At 41.1% G+C, this 22,188-nt stretch overlaps 1 protein-coding gene across 5 annotated transcripts in view; it reads right to left on the bottom strand.

The window, feature by feature from the left end:
- The window catches only part of OFD1 (OFD1 centriole and centriolar satellite protein), a 63,439-nt gene that overhangs the window by 6,425 nt on the left and 34,826 nt on the right, over positions 1-22,188 (bottom strand). For 4 of the 5 annotated variants that reach the window (XM_036840738.1, XM_036840741.1, XM_036840739.1 and 1 more), the window contains 5 exons: positions 19,809-19,939; positions 19,160-19,271; positions 9,869-10,474; positions 9,265-9,385; positions 8,005-8,105 (listed from right to left, as the gene is read on the bottom strand). In XM_036840738.1, coding sequence (XP_036696633.1) covers positions 8,005-8,105; positions 9,265-9,385; positions 9,869-10,474; positions 19,160-19,271; positions 19,809-19,939 — 1,071 coding nt within the window. The remainder of the gene's footprint in view (positions 1-8,004; positions 8,106-9,264; positions 9,386-9,868; positions 10,475-19,159; positions 19,272-19,808; positions 19,940-22,188) is intronic. The other variant, XM_036840742.1, reaches the window with a different exon arrangement.

Genomic DNA, 22,188 nt, shown 5'->3' with positions numbered 1-22,188 from the left:
TCCAAGACCACAGTAGATGATAACTGTTTCTCCTAAATTCAGAGTAAGAGAAATATAAGTAAAATGCAGAAGCAGAGGGACCACTCCCAGATAAAAGACCAAGAGAATTCCCCTGAAAGAACAAACAATGAAACAGACCTCTTCAGTCTAACAGACACTGAGTTAAAAAAAAAAAAAAAAAGAAAAGAAAAGAAAAGAAAATACTGAAGGAATTAAGAAAGGCTGTCAACAGAAATGTGGATAACTATAAAAAGGAACTAGAAACTATAAGAAGGAGCTAAGAAAAAATAGAAAATTCATTTGCCAAGACTAAAGGTGAGCTAAAAGCAATGAATACCAGAATGAATAATGCAGAAGAAACAATAAGTGATCTGGAAGACAGAATAATGGAAATTACACAATCAAAACAGCAGACAGAAAACCAAATGAAAAAAAATGAAAGCAATGTAAGAGACCAATGGGATAATACAAAGCAGGTCAATCTCCCCATAATGGGGATTCCAGAAGGAAAAGAAAGAGAAAAGGGGATAGAAAATGTATTTGAAGAAACTATGGCTGAAAACTTGCCAAACCTAAAGAAACAGATATCCAGATACAGGAAGTACAGAGAGTCCCAAACAAGGTAAACCCAAAGAGACCTATACCAAGACATATTATAATAAACATGGCAAAAGTTAAAGAGAGGATTCTAAAGGCAGCAAAAGAAAGACAAAGAGTTAATTAAAAGGGAACCCTCCCAGTTGATAAGTTGATAAGGCTATCAGCTGATTTTTCTAAAGAAATGCTGCAGGCCAGAAGTGAGTGGCAAAATATATTCAGAGTCTTGAAATGGGAAAATCTGCAACCTAGAATACTCTACCGAGCAAGATTATCATTTAGAAGAGGAGGAGAAATAAAGAATTTCTCAGACAAGTAAAAATGAAAAGAAAACAGCAATACTAAACCTATCTGAAAAGAAATATTGAAAGGTCTTCTCTAAATAGAAAAGAAACAAAAAGATACAGGAAGGACAAAATCACTATTGGAAAGTAAATCACTTAAATTAGCCAGTATATAGATCAAAAAGAAAAAAACAAAAACCAATTTGTGAAAGCGACGATAAAACAAGGAACAGCAAAAGGATAAACATGAAGATGTTAAAAAAAAAGGACATCAAAACCGTAAAAGGTGGGGAAGGAAAGTAAGAAAATGTAGACTTCTTTTAAGAATGTGTTTGGGCCTATATGACTATCAGTCTAAAACAAGCAGATACAGGAAGGGGTTCACATACTTGAAAAACAGGGCAACTGCAAGTCAAAAGCATACAATAGATTCACAAAAACCAGAAAGAAAACACAAGCATAAAAGGAAATCCTCAAACCACAAAAAGAAAGGAACAAAGAAGAAACACAGAATCAACTGGAAAACAAGATTTAAAATGGCAATAAATACATACGTACCAATAATTACCTTAAATGTCAATGGACTGAATGCTCCAATAAAAAGACACAGGACTTCCCTGGTGGCGCAGTGGTTAAGACTCCGTGCTCCCAATGCAGGGGGCCCGGGTTCAATCCCTAGTCAGGGAACTAGATCCCACATGCACGCTGCACCTAAGAAGCCCACCTGCCGCAACTAAGGAGCCAATGTGCTGCAACTAAGACCCAGCACTACCAAATAAATTAATTAATTAAAAAAAAAAAACAGAGTGGCAGACTGGATTAAAAAACAAGAGCCTACAATATGCTGCCTACAAGAGACCCACCTTAGGGCAAAGGACACACATAGATGGAAAGTGAGTGGATGGAAAAAGATATCATGCAAACGGAAATGACAAGAAAGCAGCAGTTGCAATACTCATAACAGACAAAATAGACTTTAAAACAAAGGTCATAAAGAAATATAAAAAGGACACTATATAATGGTAAAAGGATCAATACAAGAAGAGGCTTTTACACGCATCAACATATATGCACGTAATACAGGAGCACCCAAATACATAAAACAAATACTAACCGACATAAAGGGAGAAATTGATGGGAATACAATAGTAGTAGGAGATTTTAACACACACTAACATCAATGGACAGATCTTCTGGACAAGATCAATAAGGCAACAGAGGTCCTAAATGATACAGTAGAAAAGTTAGAATTAATTGATATTTTCAGGACACTACATCCAAGAAAAAGAACAGAATATGCATTCTTTTCAAGTGCACATGGACCATTCTCTAAGATTGACCACATACTAGGGCACAAAACTAACCTCAACAAATTTAAGCGTACAGAAATTATTTCAAGCATCTTCTCTGACCACAACAGCATGAAACTAGAAATCAAGCACAGAAAAAGAAATGAGAAAAGAACGATTACACAGAGACTAAACAACATGTTACTAAAAAACCAATGGGTCAATGAGGAAATCAAAAAGAAAATTAGGGACTTCCCTGGTGGCGCAGTGGTTAAGACTCCGTGTGCCCAATGCAGGGGGCCTGGGTTCGATCCCTGGTCAGGGAACTAGATCCCACATGCCGCAACTAAAGATCCCATATGCTGCAACGAAGATCCCACACGCTGCAATGAAATCCCACACGTGGCAACAAAGATGCCACGTGCCACAACCAAGACTTCGTGCAACCAAATAAATTAATAAATGAATATTTAAAAAAAAAAAGAAAAATTAAAAAATACCTTGAGACAAATGGCAATGAAAACACAACCATACAAAATCTATGGAACATAGCAAAAGCAGTTCTTGGAGGGAAGTTCATAGCGATACAGGCTTTCCTCAAAAAACAAAAAAAAATCTCAAATAACCTAATATACCACCTAAAAGAATTAGAAAAAGAACAAACAAAACCGAAAGTCAGCAGAAGGAAGGAAGTAATAAAGATCGGGGAGGAAATTAATAAAATAGAGATTTAAAAAACAATAGAAAAAAATCAGTAAAAACAAGAGCTGGTTCTTTGAAAGGGTAAACAAAATTAACAAACCTCCGGCCAGGCTCACCAAGAAGAGGAGAGAATCCAAATAAACAAAATAAAAAAATGAAAAAGGAGAAATCTCAGCTGATACTTCAGAAATACAAAAAACCATAAGACAATACTATGAACAATTATATGCCAACAAATTCAACAATGTAGAAGAAACGGACAACTTTCTAGAAACATGCAGCCCACCAAAATGGAATCAAGAAGCAATAAATAATTTGAACAGACCGATCACTAGAAGTGAAATAGAATCCGTAGTCAAAAAACTCCCTACAAACAAAAGTCCAGGACCAGATGGCTTCACACGCAAATTCTACCAAACATACAAAGAAGAACTTATACTGATTCTTCTCAAACTCTTCCAAAAACTTGAGGAGGGAACACTCCCAAAGACATTCTATGAAGCCACCATCACCCTGACACCTAAACCAGACAAAGACACTACCAAGAAGGAAAATTACAGGCCAATATCTTTGATGCATGCAGATGCAAAAATCCTCAACAAACTATTAGCAAACCGAATCCAACAACACATAAAAAAGATCATACACCACGACCAAGTGGGATTCATCCCAACTTCACAAGGATGGTTCAACATATGCAAATCAATCAATGTGATACACCACATAAACAAAAGACAAAAACCACATGGTCATCTCAATAGATGCAGAAAAAGCATCTGACAAAATTCAACATCCATTCATGATAAAAACTCTCACCAAAGTGGGTATAGAGGGAGCATGTCTCAACATAATAAAAGCTATTGATGACAAACCCACAGCCAATGTCATACTCAACAGTGAAAAGCTGAAAGCCTTCCTGCTAAAATCTGGAACAACTCAAGGATGCCCACTCTCACCCCTTCTATTCAACACAGTACTGAAAGTCCTAGCCACAGCAATCATACAAGACAAAGAAACAAAAGATATCCAAATTGGAAGCGAAGAGGTACAATGGTCACTATATGCAGATGACATGACACTATATTCAATATATAGAACACCCTAAGGACTCCACACAAAACCTACTAGATCTAATAAATGAATTCAGCTAAGTAGCAGGATACAAGATTAACATTCGGAAATCTGTTGCATTTCTTTACACTAACAATGAAATAACAGAACGGGAATGTAAAAAAACAATACCTTTTAAAATTGCACCAGAACCCAAAAAACAAAAAAACTGAGGAATAAACATAACCAAGGAGGTGAAAGACTTATACACTGAGAACTACAAAACATAAATAAGGAAATTAAAGAGGATTCAAAGAAATAGAAAGATATCCCATGCTCTTGGATTGGAAGAAGGTTGTTAAAATGGCCATATTACCCAAAGCAACCTACAGATTTAATGTGATCCCTATCAAATGACCCATGACATTTTTCACAGAACTAGAACAAATAATCCTAAAATTTATATTGAACCATAAAAGACCCAGAATTGCCAAAGCAATCCTGAGGCAAAAAAACAAGGCAGGAGGCATTTCCCTCCCAGACTTCAGACAATACTACCAGGCTACAGTAATCAAAACAGAATAGTACTGGCACAAAAACAGACATATGGATCAATGAAACAGAACAGAGCCCAGAAACAAACCCATACACTTATGGTCAATCTTCGACAAAGAAGGAAAGAATATACAATGGGAAAAAGATGGTCTCTTCAGCAAGTGACGTTGGGAAAGTTGGACAGCTGCATGTAAATTAATGAATTTAGAACACACCATCTCACCATACACAAAAATAAACTCAAAATGGGTTAAAGATTTAAACATAAGACATGACACCATAAAAATCCTAGGAAAAATCCTAGGGAAAACATTTTCTGACATAAATCGTAACAATATTTTTTAGGTCAGTCTCCCAAGGCAACAGAAATAAAAACAAAAACAAACAAATGGGACCTAATCAAACTTATAAGCTTTTGCACATCAAAGGATATCATAAACAAGACGAAAAGACAACCCTCAGAATGGGAGAAAATATTTGCAAGTGATGTGACTAACAAGGGCTTAATCTCCAAAATATACAAACAGCTCATACAACTCGACAACAAAAGAACAAACAACACAATCGAAAAATGGGCTGAAGACCTTAATAGACATTTCTCCAAGGAAGACATATAGATGGCCAGTAAAGAAAAGATGCTCTAGATGCAAAAATTCTTAACAAAACTTTAGCAAATTGAATGTGACAATATATAAAAAGGGTACAGTGTTGGGAAAAGAGCAAGGAGGCCCGGGTGCCTAAACTGAATGAGCCGGGAAAGTGAGCTGAGATCTGAGAAGTAAAGGGAACTAGATCAAGAGGGCCAGAGTGCATGTTCCAGATCACCTGACTTAATTGGTTTTATTTATTTTGGCCACAGCATGTTGGGATCTTAGTTCCCCAACCAGGGATGGAACCTGTGCCCCCTGCATTGGAAGCACAGACTCTTAACCACTGGACCACCAGGGAAGTCCCACGACTTAATTGGTTTTAATGGCCCTGAACTGAATGGGTAATACTAATGGTGATAATTTGAGACCCCTTTATAGGCAAAAAGGGAAGATTTGCGGGGAGAGTGAATACCACAGAGAGAATTGTTAACCTCAGCGTAAGGACCTGGACTTTTCATCTGAGTGGGATACTTGAGAGGCCAGTACAAGGTTTTGAGCAGAGGAGTGATATATCATTATTTGACTGTTTTAACACTCTATTTTGCTGAGAACATATTTTAGTAGAGTAAGGTTAGAACCAGGTAGACCAAATAATATGTAAATCGAAGTATTTTGTAAATTATAATTTTAATGAATTATAATGAATCAAATTTTAATGAATCAAATATTGGGATAATTTATAAAAAAAAAAAAGATGCTCAACATCACTAATTATCAGAGAAATGCAAATCAAAACTACAATGAGGTACCATCTCACACCACTCAGAATGGCCATCGTTGGGGCTTCCCTGGTGGCGCAGTGGTTGAGAATCTGCCTGCCAATGCAGGGGACACGGGTTCGAGCCCTGGTCTGGGAAGATCCCACATGCCGCGGAGCAACTAGGCCCGTGAGCCACAATTACTGAGCCTGCGCGTCTGGAGCCTGTGCTCCGCAACAAGAGAGGCCGCGATACTGAGAGGCCCGCGCACCGCGATGAAGAGTGGCCCCCACTTGCCGCAACTAGAGAAAGCCCTCGCACAGAAACGAAGACCCAACACAGCCATAAATAAATAAATAAATAAATAAATAAATAAATAAAAATTAAAAAAAAAAAAAAAAAAGAATGGCCATCGTTAAAAAGTCTACAAATAATAAATGCTGGAGAGGGTGTGGAGAACAAACAACTCTCCTACACTGTTGGTGGGAATGTAGGTTGGTACAGCCACTATGGAAAACAGTATGGCAGTTCCTTAGAAAGCTAAAAATAGAATTACCATATGGTCCAGCAATCCCACTCCTGGGCATATACCCAGACAAAACTCGAATCCAGAAAGATACATGCACCCCTATGTTCATAGCAGCACTATTCACAATAGCCAAGACAAGGAAACAACCTAAATGTCCATTGAAAGATGAATGGATGAAGAAGATGTCGTGCATATACACAATGGAATACTACTCAGCCATAAAAAAGAACAAAATAATCCCATTTGCAGCAACATAGATGGAACTAGAGATTATCATACTAAGTGAAGTACGTCAGAAAGAGAAAGACAAATTCCATAGGATATCACTTGAACGTAGAGTCTAAAATATGGCACAAATGAACCTATCTATGAAACAGAAACAGACTCACAGACATAGAGAACAGACCTGTGGCTGCCGAGGGGAAGACGGGGGAGAGAGAGGGATGGACTAGGAGTTTGGGGTTAGTAGATGCAAACTATGACATTTAGAATGAATAAAACAACAAGGTCCTACTATATGCACAGGGAACTATATCCAATCTCCTGGGATAAACTATGATGGAAAAGAATATAAAAAAATGTATATAGGCGTATAACTGAGTCACTTTGCTGTACAGCAGAAATTAGCACCACACTGCAAATCAACTATACTCTAATAAGAAAAAAAAAAAAAGACTTCCCAATATAACACAGGGAATAGAGCCAATATTCCATAACTGTAAATGGAGTATAACCTCTAAAAATTGTGAACCACTATATTGTACATGGTAACATATAATATTGTACATCAACTGTACTTCAATTAAAAAAAAGAATGTTATATAAGCTATTACAGTATGTAATCTTCGGATTGATTTTTCTCACTAAGCTAATCCTGTGGAGATCCATGCAAACTGTTGCATGTATCAATACTCCGTTTCATGTAATTGCTGAGTGGTAGTTCATGGTATAGATTTGCCATCATTTGTTTAACCATTCACTAACTGAAGGATACCTGGGTTGTTTCAAGTTTCTGGCTATCATGAATAAAGCTTCTATAACCAAAAATAACACAAGACTTGCCAATCCGGAAAGAACCTCAGAGCTGGTTGACTCTACATCCATAGTTTAGACTGTTCTACCTCGGAGCCTCCTGCTTCAGTGTAAGGCAGGGCCAAAGGCAGGGCCAAAGGCAGGGCCAAAGTCAGGGCACCAGTTTCTAGACTCTTAAGCTAATACTCTTTTACCTCCATTCTCTAACTAAGAAAGGGTTTTCTCAATCTGAGGCAATTGATGCAATCAGTATAATTCAAAAAAAAAATAATAATAACTTTTTCACATTCCATAAAAGAGGAAAAAAAGCAAATTTTAAGAAGTCACTTATTTTAAACCTGAGGCAATCCTAAACTTCATAAATTAAGGATTCACTTATGGGCTTAGCTCCGACTTTGCAATTAGTTATCCTGAAATTTTTAATAAATGGAACTCAGAATCTGAAAATCTTTCTGATACAAAAACGAGGCACTGTACGTGTATGTGTGGTTTTATCTCAAAACAAAAATGTCCTAATTTGTAACTGCTTTGTTTTTTTATAACAATGGGTATGTTTTGCCAAAACTAAACTTTCTACATTTTGAACTTATAAAAACGAGTATTAATATTTAAACTTACATTCAAAAGGTGGTTCAAATTCCTCACGATCCTTAAAAGCTAGCTTGTCCGGATTTGAAAATTCACTTTTGTCTTGAAGTTCTGTTTGTTTTTGATAAAGACTGGATGGGAAGAATAAAATTCAAGAATGTGAAGCTTTAATAATGTAAGACACAAGAGCACAGGGTGATGAAAAAGCCTTTTGTGACTCGAGAAAATGCTTTAGAAAATTAATTTTTCGTGGACTCAGAGAGAATAAGAGCTACGCTGCACTGGGTGCTCTCCACGCACCAGGCGTCATTCCAAACAGTTAATACACTTTAACTCAGTCACTCCTCCAGACCGCCTCATGCTGTGAGGTAGGTACTACCACTGTTCACAGACGATAACAAGGCTGTTCCTAGGAGGGAATTTTGTTTTTGTTTTTTTTTTAAGAACTACAAAAAATTTTTGAAAACAGGTTTTTGAAAAGCTGTGCACACCTTTAGCGTGAGCCAGCTGAAGATGCAACACACCACAGTGCCCTACCTCGGCCCATGTGTGTCCTGCCTCTCCTCTTGGCTTTAGCACAGAAGGAGTGATATAAAAACTATTACATACTTGAGGACCAGGACAGGCACATGTGGCAGTTTTCAACTCTGTACAGTAGAACTGCATCAACACATAGATGCCTAGGCCTGAGCCCAGAATGAAGGAGTCAGAATCTCCTGCCACGGGGACTGGGCCCAGGCAGGAGTCCCCCCACGTGACTCGAATGCCAGCCTGCCCCTCCCTCCCCCGAGCTTCTCAACACACCCACCGCATCCTGCTCCAGCCATCATATCCTAGGACCCAATACCACTTTCGAATTTATTTCAATGATTTACAAAGTGGAACCTTATTTGCTTATATTTAAATGCCTAAATATTTGTGGCTTTTTAATGATGTATGAAACTATTTTAAGTTTACACTCAATTTATTTGGTTTTGCAGTCTGTACGTCTGTTTTATCTTTATAAACCAAGTCTATTCATGGAACTATGCAAATGCTTATTAATACCATAGTACATATTCTATACATCAAGTTTAGCAAACGAGTAAAAATTACTCATTTGCTAAAAGGAGTCTTTTTTTCCCCCAGGTAATTCAGATGATTCTCAAAGATCACACATCTCACAATCTGACTGCAAATTCTATACTGCCACACAGTCTTTAATATCACCTAAAAGACCCAAACACGCCATGACTGAGATCGTAGGCAGCAACCAGCGTTGGCAGAGGCTGGGCAGAAGGTGGTACATACCCGGCCTTCTGCCCCGCAGGGCTGGAGAGCGAGTGCACGGAAAGGCTGTGCCTGGACTCGGCAGGTGAAGGCTGCGGCGTTCTGTCGGGACCGGGGACAGCGGCAGGGGACTGGCCCAGCCCTACAAGGCAGGAGGAACCAGGGTGAGCATGTTACAGATTGTGCGGAGAAGACAGCAGTGTGATTTGTAAAGAGTTCTATTGCTTTGAAAATGAACTCTATCATTCTTGCAAACAGTGGGGTATGTGTAAATGATCCACAGAACGGACAATTCAGGCACCTGAATGAAACTGCAGCGGTAACAAGGAAACACATGAAACTAACCCGCAGCCAAGGAAAAGCCACTGTCAGTCTCTGAACACCTTTCTGTGCCAAGCAAAACGCTGGCACTTGATGCTCTATCCCATGGCCTCCCACAGCAACTGTGACTCGGGGGAGACGCCGTGGTCCCCCAGGAGCCCGCGGTTCAAAGGCAGGGCTCTCCTGGGCCCGGCTCCCACGACCCGCTGCCGTCCTGGCTGCGCTCTCACTCAGAGGAGAGGGCCGATGAGGACCCACCCACCCACATCCAGAGCATCCCGCAACCCCTCTGGCAGTAGCTTACCTTCCAGGTACATCTCACTATCAAGGCTGCTCCTTGCTTTGGGGAGGGGAGTGGAGGAGAGGCGTCTGGAGGCCGTGTCCTTGTGTGACCTTGAGGCTGTGCTGCCTGGCACCTCAGATACCTCACTCTCGTCCCCTCTATGCGCATTCAACAGAGGCTGCTGAGAGGCAACTCCGTCCTCTGCAAAAACACACTTCTCAGGAGCACGTGCAGGAACGTTCTTGAGAGCTCTCAGCAGGTGCAGGGAGGGCAGGCTCCTGGCTGCCGATGGGCTCCTGGCGGGGCACCGACTGACCCTTCGATGGTAGTTTTGGAAAGCTTTTTCCAAGCGCTCGGCCTCTTGCTCCAGCTCTCTCACCCTTGCCGTGGTATTGGCTACGAACTCAAGGTCGGAATCGGGGGAACTACTCTCCACACTGGCATTTGGGTAACTGGGGATCTGTGGTATAACTGGGCCTGCCATCAGTTCCTCTTGTCTCAGAGGATTTTTCAAGAAATCCCTGCTTATGTCATCATCACGAGGTCCCTCCTTGCCACTCATTAACCCACTGATGGAGTGATTTAACAAAGACTGCTTCGTGTTGCGGTACACTTCGTTCTCCAGAGCTACGGGTTACAAACAGACAGACAGTGTGAGACAGGAAGGGAAAAGGTGGAGAATCAAATTAAAATATATTGAGAATTTCTTTTCTAAAAAATCAAAGTAATAAGGGCAAACTGGCACATTAAACAGTTTGTGGAGGGAGCCATCAAGATGGTGGAATAGGGGCTTCCCTGGTGGCGCAGTGGTTGAGAATCTGCCTGCCAATGCAGGGGACACGGGTTCGAGCCCTGGTCTGGGAGGATCCCACATGCCGCGGAGCAACTGGGCCCGTGAGCCACAACTACTGAGCCTGCGCGTCTGGAGCCTGTGCTCCGCAACGGGAGAGGCCGCGACCGTGAGAGGCCCGCGCACCGCGATGAAGAGTGGCCCCCGCTTGCCGCAACTAGAGAAAGCCCTCGCACAGAAACGAAGACCCAACACAGCCATAAATAAATAAATAAATTAAAAAAAAAAAAGATGGTGGAATAGCAGGACATGACGTTCACCTCCTCCCACAAATACATCAAACATATATCTACATGGGGAACGATTCTCACAGAATATCTACTGAACGCTAGCAGAAGACCTCAGACACCTGAAAGAGCAAGAAAATCTCCATGCAAGCAGGTAGGACAAAAGAAAAAAGAAAAAAAAAAGAAAGTGAGAAAGGAAGCGGGACAGGACCTGCACCCTGGGAGGGAGCTGTGCAAGAGGCCAGGTTCCTGCACCCCAGCAAGTCCCTTCCCCGGCGTGGAGATCAGCCGGGACAGACAGAGAGCTTCGGAGGAGAACGCAGCAACCAGTCTGCAGCAGCTAGGATGGAGAGAGACCTGCACAAAAGGTCTGTGCCACCGCCCTGTGATCCCCAGCCTGAGATGCGCGTCCGCCAGCGTGGGCCGGGGCTGGGTGCTGAAGCTCACGCTTCGGAGATCAGACCCGGGGAGAGGACTGGGGTGGGCTGCGTGCAAACAGCCTGAAGGGGCTCAAGTCTGATGCAACCACACCTGAGGGTGTATGCAGAGGAAGCCAGGCGCCACTGTTTGGGGGGGTGCGCGAGGGGAGGGGTGGGACCCGCCACTGCAGCCTTCTTCACTGTGCATGCTCTAAGGCAGCAGGACACCACCTACACGAGCTACAGGAGCAGTCTCCAGCTGCCACCACCGCTGCCCTCCCAGACTCCAGGAGTGGTCACAAGCCACCACAGCTGCCCTCCCAGGCTCCAGGAGCAGTTGCAAGCTGCCTCTGCTCCCACTGTGTGCTCCAGGGGTGCACGAGACCCCACTGCTGCCGAGAACTCCGGGACTGGGCAGCAGCTGCCGCGTCTGCACACCCCCTCTATCAAGGGGATAATGAGCAGCACACGTTGAGGAAAGAGGAGACAGGCATCCGTACTAAAAACAGCTCTCATGCCAAAAAAATATTAAACCCACAGACGCTACACAGGGATGATGCCACATATAAATAGCCCTCTAAGACCACAGTAGATAACTGATTCTCCTGAACTCACAGAATAAGAGAAATATAAGTAAAATGAAGAAGCAGAGGAACCGCTCCCAGTTAAAAGACCAAGAAAATTCCCCTAAAAGAACAAAGAAACAGATCTCTTCAGTTTAATAGACACCAATTTCAAAAAGGAGATAAGGAAAATACTGAAAGAATTAAGAAAGGATATCGACAAAAATGCAGAGTACTGTAAAAAGGAACTAGAAACTATAAAGAGGAACCAAGAAAAATTAGAAAACTCATTTGCCGAGACGAAAACTGAACTAAAGGCAATGAATAGTAGAATGAATAATGCAAAAGAACAGGCAATTTCCTGGTGGTGCAGTGGTTAAGACTCCGCGCTTTCACTGCCGAGGGTGCAGGTTCAATCCCTGGTCAGGAAACTAAGATCCCGCAAGCTGTGCAGCATGGCCACAACAAAACAAATAATGCAGAAGAACGAGTAAGTGATCTGGAAGATAGAATAATGGAAATCACCCAATCAGGACAGCAGACAGAAAGCAAAATGAAAAAAAAAAAAAATGAAACCAATATAAGAGAACTATGAGGCAATACAAAGCATGCCAATCTATGCATAATAGGGATTCCAGAAGTGGAAGAAAGAGAAAAGGGGATCGAAAATGTATTTGAAGAAACTACGGCTGAAAACTTCTCAAACCTCAAGAAGTAAACAGATATCCAGGTGCAGGAAGCACAGAGGGTCCCAAGCAACGTAAACCCAAAGAGACCTATAGCAAGACATATTATAATAAAAATGGTAAAAGTTAAAGAGAAGATGCTAACAGCAGCAAGAGAAAAACAAGGAGTTAATTACAAGGGAACCCCCATAAAGCTATCAGCTGACTTCTCTACACAAACACTGCAGGCCAGAAGGCAGTGGCGAGAGACTGATTCGAAGTCCTGAAAGGGAAAAATCTGCAACCTAGGATACTCTACCCAGCAAGATTATCATTTAGAATACAAGGAGAGATTAAGAATTTCTCAGACAAGTGAAAACTAAAAGAATACAGCAACACTAAACCTATCCTAAAGGAAACATTGAAAGGTCTTCTCTAAATAGAAAAGAGAAAAGCAAATCAACTAAATAAACCAGTACACAGATTAAAAAAGAATCAAAAAATTTCTGTGAAATGACAATAACCATAATGAACAGCAAAAGAATGAACATAAAGATGTAACACAGGACATCAAAATCTTGAAATGTTGGGGAGGAGATTAAGAAAATGTAGATTATTTTTTCATTTCCTAGAATGCGTTTCAGCCTATATGGCTACCAGTCTAAGGCAAGTAGATACAGAATGGGGTTAACATACTTGAAAACAGGGTAACCACAAATCAAAAACATACAACAGATTCACAAAAAACAAAAACAAGAGAACATAAGCATAATACAAAAGAAAATCATCAAACCACACAAGGAAAAACAAAAACAAATGGACAAAGAAATATAAAATCAATGGGAAAACAAGGCTTAAAATTGCAATAAATACATATCTATCAATAATCATCTTAAATGTAAACAGACTGAATGCTCCAATCAAAAGACACAAAGTGGCAGATTGGATTAAAAAGAAAACAAGAGCCTACAATAGGCTGACTACAAGAGACCCACTTTACAGCGAAGGACACACATAGATTGAAAGTGAGGGTATGGAAAAAGATATTTCATTCAAACGGAAATGACAAGAAAGCAGGGGTTGCGATATTCACATCAGACAAAATAGACTTTAAAACAAAGGCCATAAAGAAAGATAAAGGAGGACACTATACAGTGATAAAAGGATCAATACAAGAAGAGGATTTTACAGACATCAACATGTATGCACCTAATACAGGAGGACCCAAGTACATAAAACAAATACTAACAGACATAAAGGGAGAAACTGACAAGAATACAATAATAGTAGGAGACTTTAACATCCCACTCACATCAATGGACAGATCTTGTAGACAAAAAAAAAAAGTCAGTAAGGCAATAGAGATACTAAACAACACAATAGAACAGTTAGACTTAACTGATAGTTTCAGAACACTACATCCAAAACAAAACAAAAAGAAAGCCAGAATACACATTCTTCACAAGTGCACATGGAACATTCTCTAGGATTGACTACATACTAGGGCACAAAAAAAGCCTCAACAAATTTAAGAGTACAGAGATTATCTCAAGCATCTTTTCTGACTACAATGGCATGAAACTAGAAATCAACCACAGAAAAAGAAATGAGAAAAAACGATTACATGGAGACTAAACAATATGCTACTAAAAAATGGATCAATGATGAAGTCAAAGAGGAAATTTAAAAATACCTCGAAACAAATGACAATGAAAACAGAACCATAAAAAATCTATGGGACATAGCAAAAGCAGTTCTTAGAGGGAAGTTCATAGCAATACAGGCCTTCCTTAAAAAAAAAAAACGAGAAAGATGTCAAATAAAAAACCTAACCTACCACTTAAAAAAATTAGAAAAAGAAGAACAAACAAAACCTAAAGTCAGCAGAAGGAAGGAAATAATAAAGATGAGAGAGAAAATAAATAAAATAGAGATTAAAAAAATAGAAAAAGTCAATAAAACCAAGAACTGGTTCTTTGAAAGGGTAAACAAGATTGACAAACCTCTGGCCAGGTTCACCAAGAAGAAAAGAGAGAGAACCTAAAGAAACAAAATAAAGAAAGGAAAAAGGAGATATAACAACCAATACCACAGAAATACAAAAAACCCTAAGGGAATACTATGAACAATTATATGCTAACAAATTTGACAACCTAGAAGAACTGGACAACTTTCTAGAAACATATAGCCCACCAAAATGGAATCAAGAAGAAATAAGTAATTTCAACAGACGGATACTAGAAGTGAAATAGAATCTGTAGTCAACAAACTCCCTACAAACAAAAGTCCAGGACCAGAGGGCTTCACAGGCAAGTTCTACCAAACGTACAAAGAACAACTTATACTGATCCTTCTCAAACTCTTCCAAAAATTTGAGGAGGAGGGAACACTCCCAAAGACATTCTATGAAGCCACCATCACCCTGATACCAAAACCAGACAAAGACACTGCCAAAAAAGAAAACTTCAGGCCAATACCTCTGAAGAATATAGATGCAAAAATCCTCAACAAACTATTAGCAAACCGAATCCAACAACACATAAAAAAGATCATACACCATGACCAAGTGGGATTCATCCCAACTTCACAAGGATGGTTCAACATATGCAAATCAATCAATGTGATATACCACATCAACAAAAGAAAAAACAAAAACCACACGGTCATCTCAATAGATGCAGAAAAAGCATCTGACAAAAGTCAACATCCATTCATGATAAAAACTCTCACCAAAGTGGGTATAGAGGGAGCATGTCTCAACATAATAAAAGCTATTTATGACAAACCCACAGCCAATGTAATACTCAACAGTGAAAAGCTGAAAGCCTTCCTGCTAAAATCTGGAACAACTCAAGGATGCCCACTCTCACCCCTTCTATTCAACCCAGTACTGAAAGTCCTAGCCACAGCAATCATACAAGACAAAGAAATAAAAGATATCCAAATTGGAAGGGAAAAGGTAAAACTGTCACTATTTGCAGGTGACATGATACTATATACAGAAAACCCTAAAGACACCACACAAAAACTACTAGAACTGATCAACGAATTCAGCAAGGTAGCAGGATACAAGATTAACATACAGAAATCTGTTGCATTTCTTTACACTAACAATGAAACATCAGAAGGGAATGTAAAAAAACAACACCTTTCAAAATCACACCTCAAAAAGTAAAATACTTAGGAATGAACCTGACCAAGGAGGTGAAAGACTTATACGCTGAGAATTACGAAACATTAGTAAAGAAAACTGAAGATAACTCAAAGAAATAGAATGATATCCCATGCTCTCGGACTGGAAGAAGGTTGTTAAAATGGCCATACTACCCAAAGCAATCTACAGATTTAATGCGATCCCTATCAAATGACCCATGACATTTTTCACACAACTAGAACAAATAATCCTAAAATTTATATGGAACCATAAAAAACCCAGAATTGCCAAAGCAATCCTAAGGCAAAAACACAAAGCAGGAAGCATTACCCTCCCAGACTTCAGACAATACTACAAAGCTACAGTAATCAAAATGGCATGGTATTGGGACAAAAACAGACATGGATCAATGGAACAGAATAAAGAGCCCAGAAATAAACCCACACACCTACGGTCAATTAATCTTTGACAAAAGAGGCAAGAATCTACTTATACAATGGAAAAAGGACAGACTCTTCAGCAAGTGGTGTTGGGTAAGTTGGACAGCCACATGTAAATCAATGAAGTCAGAACACACCCTCTCACCATACACAAAAATAAACTCAAAATGGCTTAAAGACTTAAACATAACACATGACACCATAAAACGTCTAGAAGAGAACACAGGCAAAACATTCTCCGACATAAATCGTACCAATGTTTTCTTAGGTCAGTCTCCGAAGGCAATAGAAATAAAAGCAAAAATAAACAAACAGGACCTAATCAAACTTACAAGCTTCTGCAAAGGAAACCATAAGACAAAAGCCAACCCACAGAATGGGAGAAAATATTTGATAACGATGCGACCAACAAGGACTTAATTTCCAAAATATACACACAGCTCATACAGTTCAACAACAAAAAAACAAACAACCCAATCGAAAAATTGGCGGAAGACCTATGTAGACATTTCTCCAAAGAAGAAATACAAATGGCCAATAGGCACATGAAAAGACACTCAACATTAGAGAAATTCAAATCAAAACTACAATGAGGTACCACCTCACACCAGTCAGAATAGCCATCATTAAAAAGTCTACCAAAAAAAAAAAAAAAAGTCTACAAATAACAAATGCTGGAAAGGGTGTGGAGAAAAGGGAACCCTCCTACACTGTTGGTGGGAATGTAGGTTGGTACAGCCAATATGGAAAACAGTATGGAGGTTCCTCAGTAAAGTAAAAATAGAATTACCGTATGAACCAGCAATCCCACTCCTGGGCACGTATACAGACAAAACTCTAATCCAAAAAGATACATGCACCCATATGTTCATAGCAGCACTATTTACAATAGCCAAGACATGGAAACCTAAATGTCCATCAACAGATGAATGGATAAAGAAGATGTGGTATACACACACACACACACACAGGAATATCACTCAGCTGTAAAAAAAAAAAAAAAGAAAATAACGCCACTTGCAGCAACATGGATGCAACTAGAGAATATCATACCAAGTGAAGTAAGTCAGAAAGAGAAAACAAATACCATGTGATACCACATGTGGAATCTAAGATGTGTTCAATTCTGTCATATTTATGAAACAGAAACAGACTCACAAAGAGAACAGACTTCTGGTTGCCAAGAGGGAGGGGTTTGGGGGAGGGATGGAATGGGAGGTTGGGGTTAGCAGATGTAAGCTATTATATACGGAATGGATAAACAACAAGGTCCTACTGTATAGCACAGGGAACTATATTCAGTATCCTATGATAAACCACAATGGAAAATAATATCAAAAAGAATATATATATACGTGTAACTGAATCACTCTGCTGTACAGCAGAAATTAACACTGTTCATCAACTATACTTCAATAAATAAAACTAAAAAAAGAAAAGTTTGTGAAACCACAGTCATAACAGTAATTAACATTTACTTGAGAGCTTATGTGTACCAGCTACTGCTTCATATGCCTTCATTTGTAACGCATGTTATTATTTCACAATCCATTATGCACGACCCTGAAATCTAAAAGCTTTGAGAACTAAAAAGGTATTTACAATGTATTAGGGGACAAAGCCTAACCAGACTTGAACTCATGTGGTGGAAAAACCTGACCTGAGCTGATATAAACCCATTTATAATCTTTAATTATTTCACCCAGCATGAATGTTCACACATTTGACTTCAAAATAATGAATGTGTCTCACTACAGGATGCCGCCCCCGAACTCCCAGGGCTGCGGCAAAATCCACTGCATACGGCCTGAGTCTCAGACAAGGAGGACACGTGGTCAGGCCACCACTGTGGGCCCAGAACTCTCACGGCTCCCATGTCACGGATGGGGGACTGCGGCTGAATCTCCCAGTTAGCGAGGCATCGAGCCACTGCGCTGGCCTAATGCAAAGCCAGCAAATGTGACCACTCCGCTCCTGCAAGGCCATCTTGATGATGCCATGGACAGATGCTTGTGATGCCCATGCTCCAGAGGCTTCCACCCTCATTAAACTATTTCTAATGATACGAGCTTGGTACAGGTTTCAGCTGTGGGCAGTTTGGCAAATGCAGAATTGTGGAGACAAAATGAGGAACGGGAAAGAGCGGAGATGAGTAAACAGACCAAAATAAAACTGGCGTGGGGAGAAGGGGCCAAGGGCCTGAGTGGGAAGAAGGAACTGAGGAAGGCTCAAAATCACGAACACTCAGGAACTTGCACTGAGCTTGAAAGCAGCTAAAGAAAGTGTCTAAGCCTAGGAACACTTGTTATGAAGGAGCAAGGGCAGGTGTCACGCATCCACAGGAAGACATAGTAATAAGATGAGAGCAGTGGCCATTTCCCCAGTGTTTTATATGCCCCAGGCACTGTACTGGAGCCAATCACCTTTCCCCTTCGTCCTCCATGGCACAGAAGGTATTATCATCCTCATTACAAAGGGGGAAACTGAGGCCCAAGGAAGTTAAAAGCAACATGTCCAAGGCCAAACAACTAACTTCAAAATTGGGGTACAAAACCAATTTTCTGATTCCAGAAGCAGTGCTCTTTCTGCCAGGGCACTCTGCCTTCTCCCACAGGTGTATACACCTGTCAAGGAGTATACAAAACCACTGAAGAGTAGACCGCTCTTATTATCAGGGTAGCAAATAAAAAAGGAAAGCCTAGGTCCAGGATGAATTTGGGGGCCTCTGCATCACTACCACACCTTTCCTATCTGGGGTATGAGGCTCCCCCAAGCATGGGGCACCTGTGAAAGCAAGTCACCTTAGCTGACGACCTGGCTGGTATCCATGAAACGGACACGGAGTTTGACTTCTAAGATGGCCCATGTCTCTATGGTTTTACCCCTACTATGAGAATTACTAAAAATTCAACGAGTAACAATTATTACATTTCCACAAATGTCAGAAGTTTTACACACACACACACACACACACAGGTTAAAAATGCCTCTAACCTATCTGAGTTTGTTTCAGTTGCAATTTTAAATCGGTAACCTGCACAGTTAACCTCTTGACAGAAGCATCGTATTCTAATATCTGGGCCTTCAGCTGGGCGGAGTGCTCAATCTGCAGGGAATCAGAGAAGAAAAAGAAATCAACGTAAAACAAATCACAGCTCACTTCAAAGGGAACAATTCTCTCATTGGGCTTATTCTCTTTTTTTGTTTTGCCAGTTTTGAGCAGCTTTACACCCGTAACCCACAGGGTTCCTTTAAAATGACGACCGATAACACAAGTTTCCACTTCTTCTTACACGCATGTCAGAGCAGCTACTCCAGGGCATGGGCAGACACCAGAGTGAGGGCAGCAGTATTTCCAAGTCACAGGGTGAGAATTGAGACACTTCCACTGTGGGCTCCATCAGGACTTGGAAAATGTTGTGTTTAAGTGAGTTTGCTTGCCTCTGGATTTTGTGACTATTATGAATATAAAGTCACATGACCACTGGACAGTTCTCTCAGATGAGAAAGGACACCCTTTAGCACCTTGAGGGACCTCTGATGTTAAAATAAAGCCCACTTACACCAGTGTGGCGTGTGCCAAGTTCACACGTCTACGCAGTGGACTGGCCTGACCCCTGGGTGCTCAAGGAGAAATACTCACTTCACTTTGCAGCTGTTTTTGCAGAGCTTGTTTCTGGGTTTCAAACTCCTTATGCTCCAAGGTGATAGCATCTTCTGCTTTCTTTAATTCTTTCTGAAAAATCAGCAGTTCAGGAGATGGCTGAGCTATGCCTAAGAAGGTAGAAGAGCCTGGCCGTTACCAACCTGAAGTGCTCTCATTTCGCTTGACTTTTTTTTTTTTTTTTAATTGAAGTTTAGTTAATTTACAATGTTGTGTTAGTTCCAAGTGTACAGCAAAGTGACTAAGTTATACATATACATAATATATATTCTTTTTCAGATTCTTTTCCATTATAGGTTATCACAAGATATTGAGTATTCTTTCCTGTGCTATACAGTAGGTCCTTATTGTTTACCTATTTTTTTTTAAATTGAGGTACAGTTGCTTTACAATGTTGTGTTAGTTTCTGCTGTACAGCAAAGTGAGTCAGTTATACATATACCCACTCTTTTTTAGATTTCTGTCCCATTTAGGTCACCCCAGAGCACTGAGTAGAGTTCCCTGTGCTATACAGTCAGTTCTCATTAGTTACCTCTTTTATACATAGTAGTGTATATATGTCAATCCCAATCTCCCAATTCATCCCACACCCCCTTTCCCCCTTGGCAACCGTAAGTTTGTTTTCTACATCTGTGTCTCTATTTCTGCTTTGCAAATAAGGTCACATCTGTACCGTTTTTCAAGATTTCACATAAGCAATATTATATTTGCCTTTCTCTTTCTAACTTGTCGCTTGACTTTTTTTTTTTTTAATTTTATTTTTATTCTTTGGCTGTGTTGGGTCTTTGTTGCTGCGCGCGAGCCTTCTCTAGCTGTGGCAAGCGGGGGCTACTCTTCGTTGTGGTCCGCAGGCTTCCCCTTGCGGTGGCTTCTCCCGTTGTGGAGCATGGGCTCTAGGCGTGCAGGCTTCAGTAGTTGTGGCATGCGGGCTCAGCAGTTGTGGCGCACGGGCTCTAGAGCGCAGGCTCAGTACTTGTGGCACACAGGCTTAGTCGCTCCGCGGCATGTGGGATCCTCCCCGATGAGGGCTCGAACCCGTGTCCCCTGCATTGGCAGGCAGATTTCTCAACCACTGCGCCACCAGGGAAGCCCCGTCGCTTGACTTTTAAAAGCAGCCAAACAAGTTTCAAATTGTTCTTCCTTTTTTTGTATGCATACAATATTGTATTAATTCTATCAAATGGACTACAAGCAATTCTGACTCACAAATTTCAAAACAAAATAATGTAACGCACACAAATGCAAATTTTACTATTCTCACATCCTTCTCCATGTAATACAATTCTTTCAAGTCCTCAAATTAACTTGAAAGCCCGCCTCTTCTCCCTACAGAGGCAGATAAGGAGTGCTCTATCAAAAACTGTCACTGCCCTGAGGTCCAATTCGATCTGTGCATCTGTCAGCAGCTCTCAGATTCCAGGCAGAAAACAGATAGCACGCCCAATTCAGGTCATCGGAGAACCCTTCAATAAAGACTGACTTAGGCTGAGTCCCTAGGCACAAAGGATGGCACAGTTCCCTAGGCTACTAACAGTGACATGCTGTTTGTAGCCCTTGGGCCTAGAGGGCCGGGGAGGGAGGAACTCCCAGAACTGGAGAGAGTGAGCTGGTGCAGGAATGCTAGAGAGGCCATCCCACAGGCACTGGGATCTTGCGTGGCTGAAAGGCACAGGGCCAGCCCAGGACACTGTACATGGAGGTGGCAGAGAGGGCACACAACCTTGACCTCTCTCCTCCCTCCCTCCTCCCTCCCTCCCAGTGCTTGAAGGCACTCGGCACACCTGACCAGCAGTCAGAGGGCAAGGGAAGCCCGGTACCATCTGGAGGGGCAAATTCGGACAGTTTTAAAATGTTTCTTCAGGACTGGCAGGAGAGACAAGATGGTGGAGTAAAAGGACTTCAGCTCACCTCCCCTCACGAAAACACCAAAATCACAACTAACTGCTGAACAACCACTGACTAAAAAGACTTGAACCTTCCAAAAAAGATATTCTACATCCAAAGCCACAGTGAGACAGTAGGAAGTTCACTTCTGCATTATAATCAAATCCCATACCTTCCAGATGGGCGATCCACAAACTGGAAAATAACTATATCACAGAGGTTCTCCCATATGAGTGAGAGTCTGGAGCCCCACATCAGGCTCCCCAGCCTGGGGATCTGGCATCAGGAGGTGGAGCCCCCAGAGCACTTGGCTTTCTAGGTCAGCTGGGCTTGAGTGCAGGAGTTCCTCAGGACTGAGAGAAACAGACGGCCCTCTTGGAGGCCGCACACAAGGTTTCATGTGCACTGGGACCCAGGGCAAAGCAGTGACTCCATAAGAGCCTGGGCCAGACCTACCTGCAGGTACTGTAGGGTC

Source organism: Balaenoptera musculus, chromosome X (genome assembly GCF_009873245.2).
Source record: "Balaenoptera musculus isolate JJ_BM4_2016_0621 chromosome X, mBalMus1.pri.v3, whole genome shotgun sequence".
NCBI classification, from domain to species: domain Eukaryota; kingdom Metazoa; phylum Chordata; class Mammalia; order Artiodactyla; family Balaenopteridae; genus Balaenoptera; species Balaenoptera musculus.
This window is presented reverse-complemented; position numbering and strand designations above follow the sequence as displayed.